Here is an 18,638-nt window from a genome sequence, read left to right as displayed (position 1 = left end):
ATCATAGTGACAATCTCTTAATGTTCTACGTCTTCTGGGTGTCTTGAAATTTGTTTTGAGAGATGCTGTGTGACGTCTGAGGGTTTTGTTAACCACAGCGCACCAACTGGTTCCAGGGAGTTTTTGTTTTGTGGATCAGGTTTGGTTGTGGCTCTTCATTGTCAAAGGAAGTCGTGCGCCTAGATACTTCGTGCTGTAGGGACTCGAAAATTCTGTCCAAGTGCTTCCAGCATGAGTGAAAGTAGCAGCGAATTCTGGGTGACGCGTTAGATACTCGTCAGGGTTCATGAAGAGAGGGATCTTGAACATTTAAGTTTGCAACTCTCCGTGTTTTATCCTTCCTGTTCATCTTGGATCTAGCTCTGTGCTTGACCAAGATTTCCAAATCTCGTTCACGACCAATCCAATGACGAGAGTTGTTTTCCGAGCAGTGCTGTCGCTGGCATTGTTGATGTTAGCAGTCAGCGCTCATCACTCGGGTCCCAAAATGTCCTTCTTCAACTATTCGGGGATGCAAGCGACCATCAGCTGCGAGGATCATTCATCTCAAATACTAGAAGCGGGAGAAACGTACTTTTTTCCGCTGACGCGCAGTGATCAGGCTTGCATTGTAACACTCAAGGATGGGGATCACGCCTCAGCCTCAATTAACAAGCTGTTTCCTAGCTCTTCCGATAACGGCCAATCGGTATCTGTGGATATCAATGACACCTTCCTTTTCTTTGCTGTTGACAACACGCCACTTCATGAGTACGTTAACTTCCACGACACACACAACGAACAGATCCGAGACGAGAGCTCCTTCGATCTTCTGCTTTGGTAATTGTTCTCAAAGAATCTCCTGACCAGTAATGCTTGATACTTTTTGGGCTAGAGCATGATTCTGATAACTCCTGGAGATTACATTTATGTCCGTCAGATCCGTGAGTGATCAGGAGTGCTCCACTTCTAAACCCACATTCAGGACTAGATGAGCACAAGCAGCTTCTATTGATACTCGTAGGAAGGAAGCTGGCTATTTAACGATTTTCTAGTGTAATCTTCATTCTCTCTTCACAACTGCCATGTGAAGGTCAGATTGAATGTACCAATTACCTCTTTGGTCATGCTAGAAAAGCACTGTTTAGGAGGTTCTGGCCTTGGTTTAAGAGTGAGGTCTCAATAATGTTCGTATACTGCAGGTCGATGGAGAATGCTTCAGATGACTGAACTGAAAATGCGAAGCACGCGGCATGAAGAAACTCTAGATGTTTCAACCAGAAGGATCTTGCGACGCAGTGGCAGACAGTTATAATAACTTGGTAGAACCAGCAGCGATAACCGAAGCGGAGTCTCCTCCATGAAGGTCCACTGCGAACGTTAAGATCTACAGTTTCCTGTCATGAATATTAGGAACTTTAGATCTTGGTGTGAAATGAGCCTGTAACACAACGCGTGGAATCCAGTTCCCAGCACACAGTGAGTGGATCTAAGAAAATTTTGATCGTCGATCCTTATATAAACAGATCTCCGCGAGATGCACTTCAAGTTCAAATATCGGTATATAGTGTTGCTCTGCCGTGAAAGATGGCAGGTTTTCAGATCATTCTGCCATATTTGTTTTATTTGATGTCTACAATGCACACAGTTTAGAACCACAGAGTTTAATTCGTTTCCTTACAGACTGGTTACTGATTATGAAGTTCAGTAAGTTTAAAGCAATTGCTCGCGGCATTAGTCCTGGAATTATCTTTCCCTCCACAGTCAGCTCTCACATGTACATTGATGTTGCATGTAGCAATTCCAGCTTGGTGAAAAGCCATGATAGTTGAATATAAAACTAGAAATATGAAGGCAGAATGCTTGAAAGCAAATTCATAAGGTCACAAACTAGACAACGCAGTGATAATACAAAGTGATACATGTTACAGATTTAAGTCGCTTTTGTAGACAACCTGACAGCTGAAATTCCCACATTTTTCTAGACCAGTCTCCCAACCATGAAGTAAATAATTACTATTTACATTACGGTGTTCACGAACTTGCAAGTTCTATCGTCACGACACTCATGAAAGGCTTAACGTGAAGGGCAACAGATGCAGAATGCTAACAAACTGCGTTGGCAAATTTAGCAGCGTCGATGAGAATCTTCCTTAACAACTTGGATGAGAAAACGTAGTTGTCGTCCCCCATAAACCCTGGAAATCACGTCCAACCATATCCAACAAAATTATGGAAGACGAGAACCATAATAACAATCCAATTTGAAAGCAGCTCTGTAATTACGTCCGATTAGGAGCACCGTTGCCAATTAGGGCAATCGGCATGAAACTGACTTTACGAGACTATCTCATAAAACCGGCCGCGTTACTAATAATAAAATATGCTGCAACTAATTTCCAGCATCATCTATAAATCCGATGCTTTTTAATGAAGAGCCAAGGTCATAAATAACGTACAGCACAGCGATTCGCACAATATCCAGAGGATACTGACAAGTGTGGTGATCAGCGTACCTCCTTGTTTGAGGTGAAGGAGACGAAGACTGAGATTGCATGTTCTGCGGCACATAAAGTTCATCCATAGACAACTATACAGTTGGTATTAAGTGGCTCGGACCAGGGACACCAACATCTTCCAGAGAAAGGTGGCTACTCAACCTCTCGGTTGACAGCCATCGACAGACCTGATCAACGGGTGCTACCAAACGTCCTGCATTCTCCCTGGGTATCCTGAATGGACTGTTCATAGATACAAGCCTTGCGGTAACCGCTGCCTTCAGAGGTGAATCTCCCTCTATTTTACTACGCCTTCCCCAGCCCGTTATAACAGTAACCTGCACAATTACGCATCATAGATTCGTCATCTAGAAACAATCACAATGCCTAAAGACTTTTACTACCTATAAATATCTTTCTTTGCAAGAGGGTAAAGAACACCAAAAAAATGTTAAAATAAAATGACCGCCTTCCGGAATCAAGATAAACACAGGAAACGGTAATCACTTCTAACAAGTCAGGATCAGAGGAAATACATACCTGTTCATAAGGAGTGTCTTCTTTGATGCACGTAGATTCCATTTCAGAAAGCCAAGAGACGAGCATCACTTGGGCTACGTTTACAGATAGAAGATGAAGATCAAGTAAGAGTTCCTCATCCGCCACAACTCTTGCCTGAGGGAACACATCCCGCTCTCGTCCAGCCATGAGCACTTTCCAGGCACGACCTCTCCATCCAAAACACCACAGTGCTTCAACCAAAGAATCATACAGAACCAGTCGTGATGCAGTCCCCTCGGACTGCAATGCGTCAAAAAGGACCGTAGCTTCAACCCATAAAAATTTATCACCCAGGCTCTCTGCGCTTTCCTCTAGTAGCCATGCAATGACACCAAAGCCTTCACAGTTCCGTATACAATTCAGAAGTGCTGAAACGTCCTCGAGCAAGCGGCAAGAGCACAATGCAGTGAGCAGAACACCAATGGTTTCACAGCTCGGCTCAGTCCCCGCTTCCTTCAAAGCACTAAACCGTACTGCCATGTCCTGAAAAATCCGTCCACGTCTTCGTTAATGATCGAATAACTTTCAAAGAGGGCAGCTTTAGCACATTATAGACAATAACTTACAACTGTAGCTGTTCAATTAACGATTAACCTACCTGAAACCTTTTCGCGCTTCCATAGGCATTAATAATGGACGTGTAAGCAACCACATTCATCTTTATTCCAGCCTTGAGCATCTCATCTAGTACAGCTTCAGCTTTTCCCACCATTCCTAATTTGCCATAGCCGTCGATCAAAGCACTATAAGTGTGTTCATTGGGAAATACTCCCTTCACGCGCATCATCACATACGTGGAATCCATCTTCTCCAGTAACTCTGCCTTCCCATAAGCGTTGATTAATGCACTGCAAATGTAGCACCTCCAGAATAAAAAACCACCCTCAAAAAGTACGCGACTGCATACAAATGATAATTTCCCAGAGAAGCCCACGATGTACAGGATATGTAGCTGCAGATAAAAATCAGACCAAACCCTTTGTGTGCATAATCGTGTTTATATGTACGTGAAAGATGAAAGAAAAGAAAACAGTAAAGAAGTTGTGATGGAGTTACCTGTAAGTGATCACGTCAGGACGATAACCAGTATTTTGCATGGCCTCATGTGCGGATTCCATCTGATCGATAAGTTTACCTTTGCCATAAGCATCAATGATGACATTGTAAGCAGCTGTGCCAAGCCTTGGTCCACCGAAAGGCATTTCCTTAGCAGCTTCCTACATTTACAGGCAAGAGTAGCTTCAGATACCATTCTTTGGTGATCGTCTTTACAACTGATAAAACATATTTGTTCCATCAAGATTGATCAAGTTCTACATGCGCACTACAAAAAATTCATTGTTTAAAGATAAGATTGAGTGCTAAATTCAAGCTTAATACCAAGCATATTTGTACATGCCAAAACTGCAACAGACGAATTCATAAATTATAGACATTGAGCTTTTATCTCCTTATTACAAATGCAGACTTTGACAGCCTAGTTTAACTTTCTGTGTAAAACGACAAACCTCGAGTTCCTGAAACCTAGCCTCCATTTTGTCGTATAAACCACACCGGCCATATGCACTGATTGTTGCAACAAAGGCAGAATAATCAGGCTGAAGGTTCAAATCCTTCATGATCTTCCAAACTCGCTCCATTTCCTCATACTTCCCTGCTTTTCCATAGGCATCTAACATACCTGTGTATGTCACAATGTTGGCTTTGCATCCAGCCTCTTGCATTTCCTGTTATTCACATTGCATAGCCGTAAGCTAACTTTTACTTACCTATATCCTTAACGGACACAACACTACTCCTTAAGAATGACGCATAAACCTTGAAAGCAAATGAACATCCTCTTATTCTGGTCATTTAGATGAAATCTCAGAGTTTATAGAACCATAGAACACGGAACCAAACTGGTATTTGCAGAAATAGAGGTCTTTCTCACAAGTGACTGAAACCTCTCGATATGAAAAGATAAGTTAGAACTTTAAAATCTTGTGTGCAAGAAATATAAAACTGAACAAAAGTAAACAATCCAACTTGTACCTGCAAGGTAGCCTCCATTTTCTTCAACATTCCTCTCTTGCCATAAACATCAATAAGAAGGCTGTAGGCTGTCACATCCGGCTTACAACCTGCTAGCTGCATCTGTTCCAAGATCTTATCCATCTTTTCAAACTGGCCCCCTTTTCTGTACGCGTGTATGAGTGAGCTATAAGTCAGGATGTCCCCTTGACAACCTGCAGATTGCATTCTTTCAAAAGTTTTTTCCATGCTTCTGTGTTGAGATCCTTTACCATATGAATCAATCATAGTGTTATATGTGAAAGTATCAGGGGTATAACCTGCAGCAATCATAGCATCCAATGCCTCTTCCATTTTGTTCCAGAGACCTCCTTTTCCATAAGCACCAATGACAACATTGAATATGGGGCCAGACAATTTCAAGTCTAATGCTACCATTTCGCTAAACAATGCATCAATCTTCTCCCACTGTCTGGCTCGTCCATGTGCAGCCATCATGCAGCCATATGTGGTAGCATTGGGTTTACAAGAAGGAGTTTCTTTCATCTTTTGAAACACGGACACTGCCTTCTCAAGCATACCAGCCCGCCCGTACGCATCAAGAAGGGCGGTGAAGACATAGACATCTGGATCAAAACCAACAGATTTCATTTCATCAAATAGTTGAAGAGCTCGTTGGGGCTGGTTGGCTTTAGCCAAAATGCGGATCATCCGGGAATAAATGCGAATATTTGCTTTGAACCCTTCTGCTTGTTTCATAGCTGCGAACACCTGTCCACAAGATGGTAACACTCTTTCAGCAAAAGAGACTAAAATGCATAACAACTGCATCCTTATTTGACGTCCTTACGACAACATTCAAGAATGATTGTTCCAGATTACGAACCAAGGAAAAGCTACGGTTGAATAGCGTAGTGTCAGTGGAATGGTCTTCCCTGAGTCAAGCTAAAATAGAATATAACAAACCCACATCCGCTGAATGAGGAACGAAAAATGTGATAAGTAAGTTGGTAATCTCTCGATGAAGAAGGGTGATAACAAAGATTCATGCTGGCAATAGCAATCTTTGAAGAACGTGAAATCCATATCCGCTTTTCTTCACACCATGACTGAACGTATGATAGTGCACAGAAGGGGAGAGATAGGTCTTCCTACGACACATGATCATACACCAACTCCACTAAATCACTTGAATCAATAAAACGAGCCAAACGTTCCAGAGGTGAGGTACTATGAATCACTTACATCGAGCGCGACACGCCAATTACGCTGCTTTGAACAATCATTAAGCATAGACCAGAGCTTTGACTCTGATAGCCCTGACAGTGAGGATTCTGGTCCCTTGCTGAAATAAGAACGAGTACGAGATGGTTGCTCACATGCTCCTGGAGAACCCTGGACCTCCCTTGAAGCGAGCTTCGAGTACTGACCAGGTCTGGCCTTACCTGGAGCCTTATCCAAAAGAGGTACTGAAGGTGCAGAAAGACTTGGAGATCTGGGTTTTCTCGCCGACTGGAATTGTTTTCCTGGCAGCTGATCCCTTGAAAATTCGGATGCCAACTTTGTTGAAGTTTCCGCAGGTTGGAAGCTTTTTTCAGAAGAGTTAGCACATTTTACAGTTAAGTACTGAATCCTCTTCGTCGCTAGTACAGGTGTAGTTTCTGGCCATAAGGACACAGGCAAATCTCTTGGTACAGATACATTGTTTAGGTGCCTCATTATATGCTGTGAAATTTCGATGCCAAATCGACCTTTGACTGCACACGACTGTATGTTGAGATCCGTGTTACACCTGCACATGGTAAATAAATGTCAAGAAATTTCAAAAGCTATATCAATTTCAACTATTTAATAGCTAATCACAGCTTTGGAGAAAGTTACACACTGCAGGCCTGTCTACATGAAATTTAAATCACAAGAAGAAGGACACTAAATCGAGGTTAAATAGACGCTTCAGCTCTCTGTTGAAAGTCTGTAAAGTTTTAGGAATTGTGTGAAAAAGTTCAAGTTACCCAGATATCTTTGCAACCAGTAAACCCTATATCTGTGCGAATACACTCAGAACACAAAACGCACATAAGTTTGACAAGTGCTGGATCAACGTGGCCTGAATCTGCACGAACAACGAGTGCCTTGGAATGTTCGTCTCGCGAATATGTAGCGAATTGGCTCACATTTCTACAGCCAAATTTACGTAAAAACATTCATTCGAATTGCCTACAGTTCGAAAAACAAGAATTGAGAGTGCGTTCACGAATTCCGCACCTGGTGTTAGAGTAATGAACCCCAGTCAGCGACAGCCGACCGTGCCCTGCCTCCGCCACGAAAGCCATGGCTGAATCAAGCCTTCAATTCGAACCAGGAAATCCTATATGCGCGTATACTATAGCCCGCATTGCTCAATAAAGTACAAAAAATGAATTTACGACTAAAAATCATTCAACTCAACTCTAATTGGCTCCCAATCGCCGAAAACGTAGCTGCCACAGCTTTCAGCTCCGAACACGCCTTCGCACTCAACCACTGAAGCTCTCCCAGAACGAAACAGCATTCATGTCCTTGCCAACTCTGGCTCCACACTGGCCATACCTCACTAAGTGCAATTCATCTGCAAATTTTGCGACTCTAACATATGGAGAGTTGTGCTTCCTACACAGGTTAATTCAGACATCAGCATAATCCTAAAAAATAAATAAATAAATAAATAAAAACCCACGATTATAATCTTTCCCAGAAACATTATCAGGGATCCGTCGAGAGATATTTGTGGGTGGCATGTTTAACTGAAATGCTACAAATCGATGCTCCAAGCTCGCATTACGCGTGTACTTGGTTAAGAAGGACTCACAGGCCAGAGCGTTCCACGGCTGTAAAGCATCCGTGGCGGATGGCAAAGCTTGCAAATGTGGAGAAATCGCAGATGAGATAAGAAATGGCGCCAGCTAGTGAATCCCAGCTTGGCCACGCTCTCCACCATCCCCCATTGTCGACGAAGGGCTAACATGAAAAGCGAGCTTTCATGCGACGAACGAGAAAAGTAGCGTTCGTCGATCGCTGCGTTTGTCCTCGTTCGTTAGTATAATTTCCGTCCGAAATAATGGATGATGGTGGACTACGCTCATTGGACTCTCACACAGTTGAACTATGAAACCCAAGCATTCAAGCGTTTTTTTACTACTTGATGCAGAGCGCAGACAATCTACACCAGTGGTCAGTTTCTAATGTCGAACGTGTCGGTGTGCGTGCGGTTTCGGCCATTAAATGCTCGAGAGTCCCTTCAAGCATCTGGCGCGTCTTGCATCCGTCAGCTTGACAATGAATGTGTCATGTTTAAGGTGAGCACACTGGACATGGAATTGACTAAAACCGGCTTCTGCAATGGAAAGTGGTAGGATTGGATTTTTACAGTTATTTCTTGTAGTCTTCTCTTATTTCTTGTTCAAATATTCAAGGGGTGCCTAACACGCACCCCGAAGGATGATGTCTGGCTTGAACTTTAATTTTCACAATAAATCTAGTTGTTCTGAATTTGGAATGTGAAAATTTATCTGTCGTTGACGTCTTTACTCGATATGTGTATGCAGCAACTGATCATGCATTTCAGACGCGATTGTTTTGCAAGAACCTGTCGAATTTGCATGATGATATGCAATCGGAAACTAATCATTTGTCTCTTTGTGCAATTCGTCCGATGTTGACAGGATGAAAAAGATCAAGAAGAAACAACCTTCACATTTGACAGGATATTTTACGAAGATTCCTTTCAGGCAGACGTATTTGACTTTGTCGCCTTGCCTATTGTAAGAGGTGGACAATCTTTCTCTGGTGCACCTCTCAATTCGAGTTTCCATTGGAAGTTGCATCTAAGGCGTTTGTAAGTATATTGTTATGGTGTCAGCCACGTCTTTGTTGTTTTAGTAGTTTTCCGTACGAGATTGAGGATATATACAAATGAGATACTTTCAGATGTGATCTCTGAAAGTGTTCTAAGGTGTCTCGCAGATGCTATGAATGCAATCAATGGAACGGTTCTTACCTACGGCCAGGTTTGTTATTTATCGAAAGAGCTTTTGTATTCTAGCTTGTCATTCTCCGATTGCTATATTTTCTTCTTCTATTCAAAATAACAGAAATGCACGTAACAATTCCATGAAAGAATGTCAACCTTAAGCGCATACCAGTAATCCGTGTAGAATACTTTTTTTAAGAACAGCAGTCTTTCCCCCGCTGATTGTTTCTGTGGATCAACTTATGACGCAGACTGGAGCGGGGAAGACACACAGCATGGAGGTAAGTGTTTCTCGATTAGCTAGGCCTCTATAAAATGCACCTAGGCGTAAATGCATGTTACAGGCTGCTTGATAAGAAAACGATTGATAGCTGTTGATGAACTTCGCTACCAGTAGTTTGTTCAGATCATTGTGTCCAGCAGAGGCCCTATGCAACCATCTGTTCCCAAAGCAGTACATACCAAATTTGTGAATTCATGTAGGGACCGAGCATTCAGACCAACGATCCAAAACTGAAAGGAATACTTCCCAGAGTGACGCAAATCATCTTCGACCTAATTGAGAGAGCTGACGAGGCAGCCGAGTTCCTAATAAAGCTGTCAATGGTTCGTAATTTTCCACACCTTTAAAGCCAGTTCTTCATTTTACTATACATGGCATTTTATCAGGCTACAGAACGACAATCTACGTGGCTCATACTGAACCTGTGCATGCCCTGTTATTTTCACAGGTAGAGATATACATGGAGAAAATTAGGTGAGATGCAAATAATGGATCATTGACCTCCTCTGAGCGAGTGTTTTCTAATAACAGCAACATTTATATGTAAGAGGATAACTTGCAGGGACCTATTGGACACCAAGAAGGACAACTTACAGGTGAAAGAAAATAAATTACACGGGATATTTGTAGCGGGAGTTACTGAGGTGCGTATTCTTCTATCACCTTAGAATAGCCAGGTCTGGCTGCGTATAGTGGATCTGGATTAATTTGCATTTGTGTGGCACGCTTTGCAGAAATATGTGCAGTCGGAGAAAGAAATGCTTCAGATTCTCCAGGCGAGTATACCTTAGCAATCAGCAAGCCGGTTTAACTGGTATATTGTGATGTACTATGTTTTCTAATGATTTTGACCTGAATCATGAAGAACTAAGATTTCAAAGCAGAACTGGACTGGAATATTAATTGAGCATCCTGATTTGCCCAGACTGGTCTAGCAAACCGAGCCGTCGGCCAAACTTGTATCCTTTAAGTGCTCCAATAAATATAGACTGTCAGCCTTTCAACTAAGGGGGTGAAATGCTCGCGAAATCTGATGACTTGCGTTTATAAAAATCTAATATTAAGCAGAATTCTAGGGTAAAATCAAGTGTTCTCAACTGAACAGAATATAAGTCATCTCGTATAGGTTGTGGAAACAAGGTGCTTGCTGCGTCCGCAGGATCAAAGCATCCTAATGACACCTATGCTTTTCCATAACCTATTTTTAAAGTGATGAATTGCGAGAGCAGCAGAAGCCACTGCGTCTTCCTTTTAACTATCCAACAGTCGGATATTGAAGATCGAAGGTACTTTTGCATGCATCAGTGTGCTCATCTTCTACTCCTAACATGCTCCGAAAAACTAAGCAGCTTATATAAGCTTGTATACCTTATATAAGCAGCTTATAGACCTTTTACACATCATCATTTGTTGTATTACTTTAATATCTTCAAACAAACGGCAACGATTATCTTCGTCGCATGTGGCAGTATAAAGACCGGAAAAATCTACCTTGTAGATCTCGCTGGATCAGAAAAAGTGGAGAAAACAGGGGCTGAAGGAAAACTTCTTTGTGAAGCAAAGACAATCAACAAGTCACTTTCAGCACTCGGCAATGTCATCAATGCGCTTACCTCTGGTGAGTTGCTACAGTCCCATATTTTTAAAGAAAAACTGGTTAGAACATTGTTTCATGTAGCAGTGTCGTACAAATCGCCATTTTCCTCGTGAATGTTAAGCGGGATTTCGAAGATGTTGATTGAGTCAGGAGCTTTGAATTGCAGATAAGCCGTGCCATGTACCCTATCGTGACTCAAAATTGACTCGAATCCTTCAAGACTCGCTGGTAACTAACCGCATTGTTGATGGAATTTTTTTGACAACATAACATGCCGTCATAAATTTGTATAATTTGTATCATTATCTTATGTAGCCACAATTAAGCAGAGTGTCCTCAGGCTTGAAACATTCAAGAGTTGTGAAACCTGAAACAGGGGGGCAATTCTAGAACAGCTCTTCTTTGTTGCTGCTCCCCAAGCACCCTACATGCTTCAGAAACGTTGTCGACGCTGCGGTTTGGAACCAGGTGGGTTAATTGGCGCCTGACGAGCTGAACCAAATTTGAATAAGTTGAGGTTCATAGTTCATCGAAACTTTGCCTTGAATCTAAGCAAGTTCCAGATGCACACTTCTGACTGTTTGGAATGAACCTTCCAACCATGAACATTCTCGACGATCGATAATCGACGAGTGGCATTAACGTTTCTATTCGCAATCGCTTGTACACCTCGCAGAGCGAAACTGATTAAAAATAAGCCCAGAGTGAATTCGGAAAGAGGACGCCACGAACTTGAATCTCTGCTGCAGAAATCATATCAAGAGTGCGACCAGTTGCGAGCACAACTTCTTATGTCCAGTGCACGATTGCGCTCCTTGAACCAAGGTTCTGCGTACATAGTTCTTAAATCTCAATCTGAGTAACTCAAGTTTATTTAAAATGAATTTGACTATCCGCGCATCACTGGATTAGAACCAAATTAATCCTTGTAGCTCCATGATTTTTAACAGGGATGCCATTTGACGCCGAGGCCAACTTAAAGGATAGTATTGACCCCGTCAAATTAAGCGACAAGGTGCAACACAACCCTTACATTCAAGCAAATGACTTAAATCATATCATTCCTGTATTATCTGTCTCACATGGATTCCTTTGCCCATATGCAGTTGATAAATAAGTTTCCAACACGCCTTCCCCAAACGACAGGCGATGTATTTGAACTTCACAAGGAGATCTTCGTCGAAAGTCTCCTTGAAGAGAGCTTCGACAAGACTCAGTTTTCCGATCTAACAGATTACAAGTGTGATGAAGAACATTACGCTCAGGAGCAACTTCGTCAGCATTTGGATGAAGAGAAATTGTTTCTCTCCGCTCAAGATGACACTGCCAAGACAATCAGGGTTCTGCAGGAATCTCTAGAGAAACTCATGGATGAAAAAAGCAAGGTCAACCCTGAACTGCGTGTCAATTTCACTACTAAACGTAGCACTTGGCTTTCACATTGGGGGTAACTCGTGACATTACCGCTGAAAACATTATGGTTCAGATCCAAAGTTCTTTATACATGCATGATCATCTCCACATTGTCTTAAGATGCTGTTTATGACATTGCAGCTTGAGAAATTGAACAAGGGCCTGGAAATGGAGCTTTTGGCCTGCATGCGTCTTCTTCATGATCCAACAAAAGGTGGTGATCAGTTTACACCAATGTCAGATGATTATCAGATGATCAGTTTACTAGTGGTCGTTACCTCCATCGAAACCGGTTAGCATCGCTGGAGAGACTTGAAGGCCTGGAGTACTTAATGCCACAATTTCGATTTGTTTATGTGTGTATGTTGACAACATTTGCGTCGCACAATTTGCATTTGGGTTTGGAGGAAAACGAACAATCGATAGAGAGTAGACTCTCAACTGATACTTCTAATAATCAGTATTATTCAGAGGGTTTGTTTTGTTGGATTTCGTGTGCCTTCGAACAATTAATTTAATCAGCGTGTGTGGATTCTTGTTTTGACTGGAGCAGCAGCTGTTGGTATGAAGTGGCCAACGATCACATCTTCTGTTCATGGGAGAATCCATGCCAATCCTCGATCAGCTGTTCAATGTCAGTTCAAACTCTTGAACATGATCGATACTGCATCCATTTGCTGTCTATGGAGATCCTCCTTAACTAAGGTTAGGAACATTATTGGTCAAACGAGAAGGGCTTAATGCTGAAAATGTTCGTGCAACAAACGAAGATGGTATGAGGCAGTTCAATAGACATTTATTGGGACCCCGAAGCTACTGTTTGAGGAAATGTGTAACTTCCTGGACAACGTTTCCATCGTCCATCCACCATATCGGTGTCAAAATTTCAATCCCACATCGGGAAGAACTTCAGCACCTTCCACTGGTGCAAGAACACAAAACGCAATTATCCAGATTACCATCAGTGTCAAACCAAATTTCCTCCACTTCCCATATCTCCTGTATCTTATATTCTCTTTTTCCAACAGTATTGTTGTATATCCACAACCATGATTGAAATAAATGATATCAACAACAATCTAAACAAAATGGTTTTTAGTTAATATGATAAGATATGAATATATATATATATATATATATATATACAGACACACACACATGCATATGCATATGCATATACTCATATATTAAAGTGAAATTCTAATATAAATATTTGAATTATGGTTTATTTTATTCAATAATTTTGAATATTTTAAATATGTTTTTTTTTCAAATTTGTTCAGGATTTTTAATATAATATAAAATTTTAGTTTAATTCAATATTCAAAATATACTTCAAATTTTTTAATGTTATCAAAGTCCTGTTTTATAACAATAAAACTTAAAAGTATTAATTGAAATTACCAAAATTTATTTATTCCTAATTGATAAAGAGTATCTTAACGAACATGTTAAATTTGATCAGAATTAAAATAACAAATAAGACTTAATAATAAATTCTCATACCCTCCATTTTTAATCAAACTAAACAAGGTTGATGACAAGCATTGCATTGGCTACATTATGGTTAAAAATTGTCTTGGTAATATGAAAGTGCAAAAAATTTAATGTGTTCCAGACAAGTTAAGAATATAAATCTGGTTCAAGATTATCCTTGTGAATCATATTGACTTTCTTCGTCAGTCATATTTGCGATGGGTCTCACAGCCCATCACACATGCACTATCTGGTGCTTATTTGCATACCTTCTGGAGGCAGAAAAAACACTACGTTCGTTGCTTGCCTTCGGTGCTGACCAGCCCAGGTTTGAGTAACCATGAGGTGCAATTCCATCTAAATACTCTAGATGACAATGCACAGCCATGAGAGGAACCTTTGATGGTTGGAGAGGCAGTCTCTCCACGGATCTGAGCAAACTGTGCAAATCAGTCAGTCAGATCCTGTGACAGTGCTTGGTTGCTTCATTTCCTGTTTGCAATAAAATGAATCTGCAACATCTCTGCTGATTGTAAGCTTCTATTCAACTGGAAGTGGATGCATTCGTTCATGGATTCGATGTTGATTTTGGCACTCGTAAAGTTAGACCCCAATTCTTTCTGTTTGAAGATAGAAGCTTCTTTGAATGGCAGCGAGAGGACTCGAAGTTTGATGAGCTCAAGACTGGATGGAGCAGAGTCTGTGGTAGAGATTTTCTCCTCCTAACACATAAAAGAAAGTAATTTTTTTTACGAACGAACTTTAGAGATTCAGTGAAAGATTGTTCAATGGCTTGAAACACGATCAAAACTTGTCATCAGCATGCCAGGTAGAGCATGGTGGGGATTATATACCAGCGCAGGTCAGGAGAAGGGGTCTGGAGGAGCGGACTTTGCCCATCACTGTGAAAGCCGACGGGACTGGAACATTACGACATTACAAATCGGACTCAACTGTGATGAAACTGGAAAAGCTCGAATTCAACTGCAGATGAAATGTCCAACTACGGACCGAGTGGCCGACAGCTAGAGGTACTGTGTCAGTCGAAAAAACACCCGAGCGACAAGACTGCTTTGCGGTCGAAGTCAGATGGAGACCTCTCTAACAAATTTTGCTTCAGAGAAGCTGAGAGGAAGCAATTCATGAATGACCAAACCGTCGAGGAAGGGCAATCGCTTAGGTTCGTTCGTACAGTTGATTTGATGTTTGGTTTTTCACAGGGCACATGGATCGCCTGATCGCCATTAATATTTTCCAACAACCTTTCACAAAAATAGCTTCTCTGTATCATGTCGACCTTGCACAAGTTTGTGATAACTTTCGGATTTGGGTTGATCAAGAGCAAGCTCGAGAGGGACCCACGTTGCAGCCCATCAGCATTCTTGCAAGTGGCGAATTCATCTCACAACTCCAACGCTGAGCTCGACCACAATGTAGGATTCTCGTACCAGTTCCCTCCTCGACGTGGCATTTAACATGACCTATAACAGCGTCGTTGAAAATCGTACAAGGATCACACAGACAACAGAACGACTTGCTTCGCAACAACGATAATCGCAAAGAAAAACTCCAAGAGGATTGAAAGACACAAATCACAGGACTCCTCTTCTGAAAGTAGTATGCAGACGTTGAAACTGCAGTAAATAAATAAGACCAATTCAACTGCAACTATGAACCACATACATCTTATCAACAAACAAAACACGATTTTTCAGTAGAAGTTGTCGTCGCTTAGAACTAACTTCAGACAAAGCCAACGGTAGTCGCTCTTTTCCAACTCTTGAATCATCACATTGGTACAAGTATCCAGCCACTATGTAGTCATTACATGCATAACCTACTTCTCTTCCTCAATATCGATTTTTTACACTCCTATCAAAATTGTGAGTTGTACAAGAAACCCTATATGCTTGAAGGTTCCTCAGCTAGTGAAAGGTATGATGTAAAATAACATGCCCTGTATCGAAAAATTCCATAAAAGCGTTTGACGATGGGCATCAGTCTACACGAAGAGAACCATTACAAATCATTTTGATGTGAGATACTTCCATGCAGTAGTGAAGTAACAGAGTTTGACACGAGTTGAGGACTTAGGAGATTTCGGCGAATCAATCATGAATGCCCAACATGACATGATGAAAGACACTTGCGATGTTCGTCCTCCAAGTGCCACAAAAAGTGGGAGTAATTGCCCGCATGATAGGGGTTGGTGGGATCCAAAGCAGCAGCGGCCCTGAAAGCTCTTTCTGCAGTTTCCTTGTCGCCGCGAGCGAGCCACAAAAATGTTGCGAACCTTCCAAGCACTTCCCCATCGGAAGGGTCTGCACAAATGGCACGGTGGAAATACTCTTCCGCCCTGAAAAATGAAAAAACCAGCGTCAAAACAAAAGACGAATAAACCCACATCAGATAAAGCCGGTAAACATGCTCATTGTTACTAACAGTGTCCACAATGAATCAAGAGTCACATATTATTACCTGTTGTTGTCATGACGAACAACGTAAAGAAACTGCGCATAGTTGGAGAGTAGCATCACATTGGTTGGTTGCATGTCGATGGCGTGCTGATACTCGAGGTCTGTCCGATCAAAGCAGAGGTAGTTATCTGGGCTCACGGTGACTTGCACGGGAGCAACAAGCCCCTTCGCAACCTTACGGTCCACGAACGTAAGCGATGACCATCCTGAGCTTGCCTCTTGCTCCTTTGTGACCTCAGACATCATTCTCTGCATGATGAACTCTTCGGCAGCAGAAAATTTAGGAGCAAATCCATTCATGGCTTCATTCGTTACTGGGGAGATATCCACAGATTCAAGCTTGGGCGAAGGTGCAGCTTTCCGTCGTCTTCTCAACTCCTTCATGAAACCGGCTGCGACGTCTTCTTTGACTGGAGCAGCAACATCATTCGAGACCGGAGTCTTCGGGTGCGCCATGGCTATAGCCCCTGCTAAAGCCACATCCTTACCCAAAGAATGAACGGAGAACTCCGCAAGCAAGACAGTGATGGAGAGCATATATTGCGGCGTACGTGAGAAAACTTGCTGGAAGAGCCAAGCGAAAGACAGGTCTATCTCCCGGTGCATTGGTGTCACAAGGCTCAGCGCGTAGTTTTCTTCCATCTCTAAAGCATGTCCATGCATACTCTTGATGATAAATACCATTGCTGAGAAGGCATTGCTGAAGGCACATGAACGATGAATTGCTACATTTTTTTCTTTACAGTTCCGTCGCTTTAAACTTCGCGGCAGAGAAGACATCTTCAAATCCGACACATCTTTGGCTATGCCAAGAATCCCCAAGTCTTTACAAGGCTGTACACTGATATTGGAAGATTCTGGCAAAAGTCTAGCAACAGAAGGCGGTCTGGCGGGAGCAGAACACTCAGGTTGCATCTTTAGAGAAAAATCTAGCCTGTCCTTCAAGGAATCAAAGGACTGCTGCACTTGCTCCACCACGATGGACTTCTTGGACGCCTTCGGCGTTACTATGTGACCCGTGGAATTAGCACGCATGAGTCCTGTACCGAAGCTATTACTTGGCGGAGGAAATGAGCCAGTCCCCTTGCCTGTGCCAAAACTTTGACGTTCCTGTGCAATAGATTGAGTGGAAGGGAACTTGTTTTTATGCATCATACCTCCGGGCCGAAAAGTATTCTCATGTGTTGAGAAATCCCACTTGCGCTCCTCTTCAAACCTCCCCCGTCTCTCATTGCCATCCGCATTTTCCATAACGTTACTGCTAACTTCTAAGCTTTCCAGGCAGTCTTTGCTAACTGGCCTCCTCATCAAAGAATGTTCCTCAAGAGTCTTCCTAGTCGAGCTGCTGCCGAGAAAATCTGAGAGCGCAGAGCCTACTGATAGCGTCCGCCGAATGGAACTCGTGCCTTGCCCTGTTGGTCCTTTGTTTCCTGCACCCAATCCTGCAATAGCTCTCCAGTCCATCTTTGGAGAGCTGTTCCCAAGGGTCAGTGACCCTTGCCGCCTTACCATGAACCGTCCTTCTTCGGGGAGAATGTCAAGCGACATTGGGGTAAGCAGGGTTGCTGCCATGGCAAGGGGCAGGTTGGACGACTACGCAGAAAAAAATCCAACGAAGACAAGCTCAACGTTGCTCGCAGACGTGAGAATCCAAGCACATCACACGAATAAGCAGAGAAGCAGAATTATTGTACACTCAGATTCTTGGGCAAATCCCAGGTCAAACCGTTCACCAAAACCAAGACCTAGTAGCCCTCGAAACCATGTGGAAGAAGGTTGCTATTGCGTTCGTCATATCTCTAGCATCTAAAACAAAAGCACTTGTCACCGCCACCACAACAGGTGCTCGTTGCAAGAGAGATTTCGACACAGAAACTTTCTCGAGAGCACAGAACTTCACCGACTGCCAATCCTAAAGTCTGCAGATGCGAGAGTGAACGACCTCACCACAAAGCGATTCCAATCTGCGATACGCAATAAGATAGCAATCACTTGACGTTTAGAAGAGGATAAAAATCCTTCAACGGACAGTTCATGCTCTCCTCACGACACCGAAATAAGGGGTTGCACGGAAGTAGAACCTAGCTATCCAACTGCTCCACTCGCTGCAAACACCCTCCACGATGAATGATGAGAGGAGTCAGCAAAATCCGCAACCAGAACCTATGTGCACGGTGCATGCATCACGAGATCGAGTACCCTTGGTTCCCAGACGCAAAACGACAGTCTACCGCTTGGTCTCCTCCATCTCCACCTCCTAAACTCGTAAAAGCTTCACGAAACTCCCACCCGGAAGCGACAAGCGCAATAGGAGGTGCCCAACGCTGCAGCA

At 42.5% G+C, this 18,638-nt stretch overlaps 3 protein-coding genes and 1 long non-coding RNA gene across 12 annotated transcripts; 2 read left to right on the top strand and 2 right to left on the bottom strand.

The window, feature by feature from the left end:
- Nucleotides 1-1,828: 1,828 nt before the first annotated feature.
- Nucleotides 1,829-8,038, bottom strand: LOC112291348 (uncharacterized). 5 transcript variants are annotated; one of them, XM_090255845.1, is made up of 10 exons: nt 7,900-8,038; nt 7,317-7,700; nt 6,297-6,843; nt 5,073-5,822; nt 4,547-4,765; nt 4,095-4,255; nt 3,637-3,886; nt 3,018-3,521; nt 2,439-2,815; nt 1,829-2,177 (listed from the first exon to the last, which is right to left on the bottom strand). In XM_090255845.1, exons 2-9 carry the CDS (start codon nt 7,382-7,384, stop codon nt 2,570-2,572), a joined length of 2,745 nt encoding a protein of 914 aa, XP_090111971.1. In that variant the 5' UTR covers nt 7,385-7,700; nt 7,900-8,038; the 3' UTR covers nt 1,829-2,177; nt 2,439-2,569. The 5 variants fall into 5 exon arrangements, with proteins under 5 accessions (XP_090111971.1, XP_024394377.1, XP_024394380.1 ...); XM_024538609.3 differs by having other exon boundaries at nt 2,496-2,815; XM_024538612.3 differs by having other exon boundaries at nt 2,496-2,815; nt 5,073-5,266; nt 5,372-5,822; nt 7,317-7,915.
- Nucleotides 8,039-8,202: 164 nt separating this feature from the next.
- LOC112291186 (kinesin-like protein KIN-1) lies at nt 8,203-13,339 on the top strand. 3 transcript variants are annotated; one of them, XM_024538289.3, is made up of 18 exons: nt 8,203-8,386; nt 8,753-8,858; nt 9,054-9,097; nt 9,312-9,341; nt 9,544-9,666; nt 9,792-9,817; nt 9,906-9,987; nt 10,078-10,119; nt 10,269-10,302; nt 10,554-10,629; nt 10,813-10,961; nt 11,107-11,168; nt 11,317-11,408; nt 11,617-11,765; nt 11,891-11,955; nt 12,047-12,325; nt 12,495-12,567; nt 12,910-13,339. In XM_024538289.3, exons 1-18 carry the CDS (start codon nt 8,273-8,275, stop codon nt 13,092-13,094), a joined length of 1,731 nt encoding a protein of 576 aa, XP_024394057.1. In that variant the 5' UTR covers nt 8,203-8,272; the 3' UTR covers nt 13,095-13,339. The 3 variants fall into 3 exon arrangements, with proteins under 3 accessions (XP_024394057.1, XP_073394524.1, XP_090111972.1); XM_073538423.2 differs by having other exon boundaries at nt 8,204-8,386; nt 12,907-13,339; XM_090255846.1 differs by having other exon boundaries at nt 8,270-8,386; nt 8,753-8,851; nt 12,907-13,339.
- A 706-nt stretch (nt 13,340-14,045) lies between these two features.
- Nucleotides 14,046-15,188, top strand: LOC149987848 (uncharacterized). 3 transcript variants are annotated; one of them, XR_016506356.1, is made up of 4 exons: nt 14,046-14,174; nt 14,483-14,534; nt 14,659-14,860; nt 15,050-15,188. It is a non-coding gene; the product is annotated as an uncharacterized LOC149987848 (long non-coding RNA). The 3 variants fall into 3 exon arrangements; XR_016506354.1 differs by having other exon boundaries at nt 14,651-14,860; XR_016506355.1 differs by lacking the exon at nt 14,046-14,174 and having other exon boundaries at nt 14,373-14,534; nt 14,651-14,860.
- Nucleotides 15,189-15,571: 383 nt separating this feature from the next.
- Nucleotides 15,572-18,352, bottom strand: LOC112291364 (uncharacterized). The gene is made up of 2 exons (XM_024538645.3): nt 16,308-18,352; nt 15,572-16,185 (listed from the first exon to the last, which is right to left on the bottom strand). Exons 1-2 carry the CDS (start codon nt 17,876-17,878, stop codon nt 15,942-15,944), a joined length of 1,815 nt encoding a protein of 604 aa, XP_024394413.1. The 5' UTR covers nt 17,879-18,352; the 3' UTR covers nt 15,572-15,941.
- Between the last annotated feature and the right edge of the window lie 286 nt (nt 18,353-18,638).

Source organism: Physcomitrium patens, chromosome 14 (genome assembly GCF_059467195.1).
Source record: "Physcomitrium patens ecotype Gransden chromosome 14, ASM5946719v1, whole genome shotgun sequence".
Classification (NCBI taxonomy): domain Eukaryota; kingdom Viridiplantae; phylum Streptophyta; class Bryopsida; order Funariales; family Funariaceae; genus Physcomitrium; species Physcomitrium patens.
This window is presented reverse-complemented; position numbering and strand designations above follow the sequence as displayed.

What these genes read in the sequence shown, in the direction of transcription:
- LOC112291348 (XM_090255845.1), bottom strand. Translation starts at nt 7,384, where the DNA reads ATGGCTTTCGTGGCGGAGGCAGGGCACGGTCGGCTGTCGCTGACTGGG. An exon ending in AAATGGAGGCTACCTTGCAG is followed by an intron (nt 4,766 to 5,072) that starts GTACAAGTTGGA and finishes TGTGAATAACAG; the next exon opens with GAAATGCAAGAGGCTGGATG. An exon ending in GAAGCGCGAAAAGGTTTCAG is followed by an intron (nt 3,522 to 3,636) that starts GTAGGTTAATCG and finishes CGGATTTTTCAG; the next exon opens with GACATGGCAGTACGGTTTAG.
- LOC112291364 (XM_024538645.3), bottom strand. Translation starts at nt 17,878, where the DNA reads ATGGCAGCAACCCTGCTTACCCCAATGTCGCTTGACATTCTCCCCGAA. An exon ending in GTTCGTCATGACAACAACAG is followed by an intron (nt 16,186 to 16,307) that starts GTAATAATATGT and finishes TTCATTTTTCAG; the next exon opens with GGCGGAAGAGTATTTCCACC.
- LOC112291186 (XM_073538423.2), top strand. Translation starts at nt 8,273, where the DNA reads ATGTCGAACGTGTCGGTGTGCGTGCGGTTTCGGCCATTAAATGCTCGA. An exon ending in AAATGCTTCAGATTCTCCAG is followed by an intron (nt 10,120 to 10,268) that starts GCGAGTATACCT and finishes TGATTTGCCCAG; the next exon opens with ACTGGTCTAGCAAACCGAGC. An exon ending in ACGCTGCGGTTTGGAACCAG is followed by an intron (nt 11,409 to 11,616) that starts GTGGGTTAATTG and finishes TACACCTCGCAG; the next exon opens with AGCGAAACTGATTAAAAATA.